Source organism: Meriones unguiculatus (assembly GCF_030254825.1).
Source record: "Meriones unguiculatus strain TT.TT164.6M chromosome X unlocalized genomic scaffold, Bangor_MerUng_6.1 ChrX_unordered_Scaffold_30, whole genome shotgun sequence".
NCBI lineage: Eukaryota > Metazoa > Chordata > Mammalia > Rodentia > Muridae > Meriones > Meriones unguiculatus.
The window spans coordinates 6,938,415-6,944,196 of NW_026843706.1; the positions used below are offsets into that span (position 1 = coordinate 6,938,415).

The following is a 5,782-nucleotide window of genomic DNA, read 5'->3' on the forward strand; positions in this document are numbered from 1 at the left end:
ATGGGGACAGCTTTCCTCCTGCCAGCTCCCTCTTTGCCTGATGCAACATTGTACATAGTGAGTGTGACCTGTCTGCCAGCTGATGTCAAAAGGCACACCAGGTGACTCCTCTGGGGTGTCCAGGACTCACTCTCTAAAGCCATGTTCACACAAGAGGGAGTCCATCTGGAACAAACACCAGGCTTTTTGCCCCTACAGCTCAAAGATGTCTGAGCATAGGCTATCCCTCCCCCGCCTTCCCCACAAAATGGCCTGGTCCCAGATTATTGAATTGGGATGCCACTTCCATAATCTCAGAATTCTGATAAAGGCTGGAAGGGGTTCCCACTGGGTGTCTGCAGGAATAATTTTTTCCAAACTGCATTTGCCTAGTATTTTGTGATGATCATACCCTCTCCCCTCACTCGCCTCCACTTCCTGAGGCTACTTTCTTTACATGAGGCTCCAAGTCACAGCTAACCCCTCCCTGCTCTATCCCACCTTCCTCCCATCCATGTATACTTTTGGTGGCTCTGTCTAAGTACCACCACTGATGATACTTTTAAACACATGACTCCACTATGATTGTGCTACTGGTCAAGCCAAAATGAGGTCAGTCATTTTTCCAAATTCTTCCTCCACAATAATAATAATAATAATAATAATAATAATAATAATGATAATAATTCTCAGATTCTACTCTAAGACTTGTGCCCCCCGAAGACATTGACACTAAGGCAGCCTAGTGGAAAGGCTGTCTGGATAAGAATAAACCTCTGTCATATTAATGACTCATAGATTGCTTAGATTATGCTTTCTGTGGTACTTATTTTTTGTCAGGTATCTGATGGGTTTGGAGATCAGTTTAACCAAGGCTTCAGCTGTTTACTCAGAAGTGTAAAGTTTGCATAAGGTCTCAAGATTTAAGATAATGTTTGAGGGTCTGAGAATGTGCTTTAAGGTTGGTAAGCACAGATTATAAAGTTTGGGGGTGATGCTAACATATTTAAAATTTGTCTCATTTTTTAAACTCAAAGACTCTTGAAAGCTTCAGGGAATACACTTCTCACAGGACAAATGGACTCCACAACATTTAACAGCCTATTTGGCTGAGTACAGGATCTGTTCCCCTCTCTCTGGTCCTGGTACCCACCCCTCTTCAACTATCAAAACCATGGGTATAAAAGTCTCAAATGCATCTTCTTCCCTTAATATGTATGTATGTTACAGTATCTTGTCAGCTTCTGTGTTTCCTCAAGAGCTGCATCTGGAACTCAGGTGCGCAGGCCTAAACCTCACAGACTGTTCCACCTGGGCTTGCAGTTTCCTAGCCATAGATGGTGTCAAAGATCCTGGACAGGAAATACAACAGCCAGCTCTGATCCAACATGGCTAACATTCCAGTTGTGTGCTCTCCTTCCTCCCAAAATCAGCACCCACAATGTTACCCAAAAGTATTCAAAGAGGAAAGATGTCTCTGCTCTTATCAATTTATTATGAACAAACGGCTAAGATGTTACGTCCCTAACTTCTGCAGGGCATGGCTGTCATACCCTGTGCTGTGTCTCAGGGCAGTGTTCCCTCTCACAGAGGCCCTTCACTATAAAACCCAGACATTTTGGTTTCTCCTGTCCTTTTTCCCTTTTTCCCTTTCCTCTCTCTCCCATCCCCTTTGCCCTGCCTTCCTCTCCCCATCTGACTCTCTCTCTCTCTGATTTCTCTCTCTTTTTGTGTCTCTCTTTTTCTCCCCTTTCTCTTCAGGTGCTTCTCCCCTCTCTCTCCACCTCCCTTCCCGTGCTGCTCCCAACAAGTCTTCATTTATATAATATAGCTTCATCTCCCCACTAGCTCATCCTGATATTTATTTAATCACCAGGGATCGGTATTTGCTCTAGTCTGGGTAGGTAGCTTGCACCAGAGATTTTGTCTCTTCCTTTCATATTCAGGAGTACGCAGGCAATCTGTGAAGCCCACACACCTTTTAAAGAAGTTCTAGGTGTTTTAAATAGGTCCTAGGTTTGCGGTGCCAGGGCTTTACCCACTGAGCCATCTTTGTAGACCATGTGCCTTATTTTAAACCACAATGCAACATTCAGACTCACTGGTTTCTGCAGGCAAAGTTTCTTTGGGATCTGTGCTGACCCTTTCTTGATAACCAACATGTAAGGGCTTCAAGGTTTGCAGACACTAATTAATAACTCTGAATCTCAATGAACAGTGAACTTCTGGTCAAGATAACTACTGTTCCAAATTCTACCTTGTGAACATGTTTTTGCATGTTCCCATATGAGGAGACATAATACCAATTTCAGGAAGTATTATTGAAGGATAGATACTGCCAAGATATTCAAGACATCCTCCATTTGAATACTAGTCTGGAAAGAAGAATGGGTTATAATTCATTGGAGTATAGGAGAAGCTGATATTCTTCATTTCCTTACCCCAATAACATATACAAAATGAAAAAAAAAATAAATAGAATTTGTTAAACAACTACCCCAAACTTACATTAATTAAGACTGAAAATAAAGCAATTTAAACTCTTTTAAATTATATTGCAGTTTGAAACACTGCAGAGCTGGCCAAATCACTTTCATTTCTTTTAAATCTATTTATTTTTATGTGGGTCTGCATGTGTGTCTGTGTACTAAAAGCATGCCTAATGCCCCTGGAGGCCACAAGAGGGTGTTAGATACTTTGGAAGTGGAGTTACAGCTAGTTGTGAACCTCCACTTGGGTGCTAGGGCTCCAATCTGAGTTCTTTGAAAGAGCAACCACTCTAACCACAGACCCTTATCTCTAGCCATTGAAAGCATTGTTCTAATAGTTTGAATCGAGTGTTGTGATAAAAATTAAAATTGTCTGTTATAGCACTTGTTATAATTTCAACATAAAGGAATTATTAAACTTTGGTGAGAAACTTATAGAAAAAGAAGAATCCAAGAGAATCTTGAAAGGAAATTCTATGGTCTTTTTAAACCATGACATTTCAAAAACCCTGAAATGGCACATTAAACAACACAGTGATCAAATATATTTTATTCTCAGCAATTTGTGCTGAAATAAATCCTTATTATTAATGAAGGTTCAGAAAATGTGAATGAACCAAAGGAAATTTATAATTCCTTTTCTGATTAGGAACAAAACTACTTCATCCTCTTTTTCTTTTCTGTGGAAGAAAGCCAAAGGGGAAAATGTGTGGTGTGTGCATAACCAAGGGTCCGCACTGAAAGAACAAATCAATGTTTTGTTTTATATTTTTTTACTTTAGAACAGAATCATTTCATAAAAATGGATAACAAAAACCTAAATATTAGAATTAAATTACAGAATATTTTTTAGTACAACAATTTTGGGGGAAACACGAATATTACACAACTGCTAATTTTTCACTCAGTTCAAGCAATTCCTTAGTTTAACTGTAACAGCACAAAGGAAACCTATGGTCTTGTAGAATACAGGGTAATAAGGATTAACAAAACAAAATCGTAAAAGCGGAGGGAGAAGGTGGAGAGGAAATAGAAATATTTTCATTATAAATCATTGCAAACAGAAGGCCAGCAAAAACCTACTACTCACGCTGATTTTGAAAGTCCCACATACTAAAGCGGTATGTGCTTATGGTGGTGTCTTAGGACATCCCTTTGGATGTCTGGCACTGTGAGACTTCTCAGCTTTCTTCATCACTGGAGCTGCTGGAAGAATCACCGAATTCTTCTCCTCCGACTTCAATTCTAATACCTCTCCAATTTCGTTGGTAATTTGCCTGTGTCAGACGACTCATGAGGAACCAAAGCAAGTGGTTGTCAAACAGGGAAGTGCGCACCAAACTAAAATTATCTCGTTTCATCTTGTTATTTTTAATCACCCTTTTTAACTCGGTAAGATTCATAGAAGGTTCACCTATGGGTGCCCAGATCTTGACCTGGTGGTCTAGGCCACTAGATGCCAGCACAGGTAGGGAAGGATGGGGATCAATACAGTTTATTGTTCCTCCTTCATCTGCCTCCACGAACTGAACAATCTGGCAGGATGATTTTTCCCAGATGAAGATGTGGCCACAATCACTACCACTCATCACAAATTCACTTCTAGGGCCATAGAAATTTACACCTTTTACTGTGGTGTTATTTCTGTGTCCTTTGTATCTCTTAGCATATTGGGCTCCATCGCTTTCAGAAGAGTTGAAGATATAAATATCTTCATCACTGTAGCTAGCCAGGAGCTCTGTGCCATCATAACTGTACATCAGAGATGTGATATATGTTGGGAAATCACAGTTAAGAAGGTGATGAGGACAGAACTTTTTGAGAATTCCATTGTTGACATTCGGATCAATTTTCCTTTGGTCATAAATCCTCACAAACTGATCTTTCCCACCTACAGCAAACTGGTAGACATTGGCAGGATGCACAAAGACTGTATATAGTCCCACTTTCTTGTTATCATCTCTGGTCACCACCACCTTTGAAGCTGGACTTGCTTGTCTGAGGTCAATACTGAAAACATCTGCATCTTCACCTGAAGTTAAGAACCTAAAAGGGGAGTCTGGCTCCAAAGCCAAACTATGAGATGGCCCCCCATGCTTCACCAAACGTTTGGTCATACGGGTTCCTGGCATAGCAGACAGCTGTGCCACCCGTACCTGCCCATCACGGCCACACATAGCCAAGAGGGTATCACCACAATTAGGAAGAAATTTAGCTGATAAGACATCATTCTTATGTCCACTGCTAAAGTTCAGTACCTGTTGCTGACGAAGCCAGTCCCACAGGATCACTTTTAGATCGTCACTGCCACTAGCCAGCAGGGTACCACGCTGATTAAAATGCACAGTGTTCAAACTTCCAGCATGGCCTTCAAGAGTATACTGTAGGGAGAAACGCTGCACAAATACTCTTGCCCCACAGGCCTCATACACAAAGCGAGCACTTGAACCCAGCTGCCTATCCCGAAGGGCATTAAGGACATTCCATCGAGGTCTTGGGAGAGGGGATGTCTCTAAAGCCATCCATTCATCTAGTGAACTATGTTCTTCAGTTTCACATTGCTCACTTCTCTCCTCACCTGGCTCTTCCTGTACCTCAGTCCTTTCTTCTTGGTCATCCACAGTGTCACCTTCTTCCAACAGTTGGTGGTAGAAAGGGTTTTCCACTCCCTGCTCTTCCACAGTCTCATGTATTCCCGACACATGGTGGTGGCGAGGGAGCAGGCTTTGAACTCCTTGTTGTTCCAAAACCTCACCTTCCACACTTCTGACAAAATTGTCTGAGTCCTCTGTGTCAGGAAGATTGGTGCCACCATCATCGTCTTGGTCGTAACCCTGGTCACCATTGCCAGCGTTTTTGCCAGTACCCTGAGGGCTGGAAACACTGCTGTCCCATGTGCCAGTATCCTCACTGCTTGGTGTCGGAGATATTTCTGGACCCGTGGTTTTGATATCAGAAATTGTCTCTGTGTTCACCAGGGCACCAGAAGCCTCACTCACGCAGCTTTCGATCTCAGACTTCTCGGCAGCATTTGTCTTCTGCTCTTGGGACGACATTTTGAAGGCTATTTGCTCTCCTGGATGTGAACTGTGGAAATCACTAACCACTAGGTCTTCAGGAAAGCCTGCAGCAGGCTCACCATCAAACGGTGACAAACGGTAAGACAACCAACGGTAGAAGCGAAAAGCGGCAAATGCACCACAGCGTCGAAGGCAAAATGGCAGACAAGCAAAATGGGGGGACTAGAAACTGCTTGCTGACGTGATATAACTTACGGTAGCTGATGAGGTTCAGAAAGCTTCCTGTCTCACCTA

The 5,782-nt window shown here is 42.3% G+C and overlaps 1 protein-coding gene across 1 annotated transcript; it reads right to left on the bottom strand.

Moving 5' to 3' along the window:
- Window positions 1-3,649: 3,649 nt before the first annotated feature.
- Window positions 3,650-5,524, bottom strand: LOC110544268 (DDB1- and CUL4-associated factor 8-like). The gene has a single exon (XM_060376768.1). It carries the CDS (start codon window positions 5,522-5,524, stop codon window positions 3,650-3,652), a length of 1,875 nt encoding a protein of 624 aa, XP_060232751.1.
- Window positions 5,525-5,782: the final 258 nt, after the last annotated feature.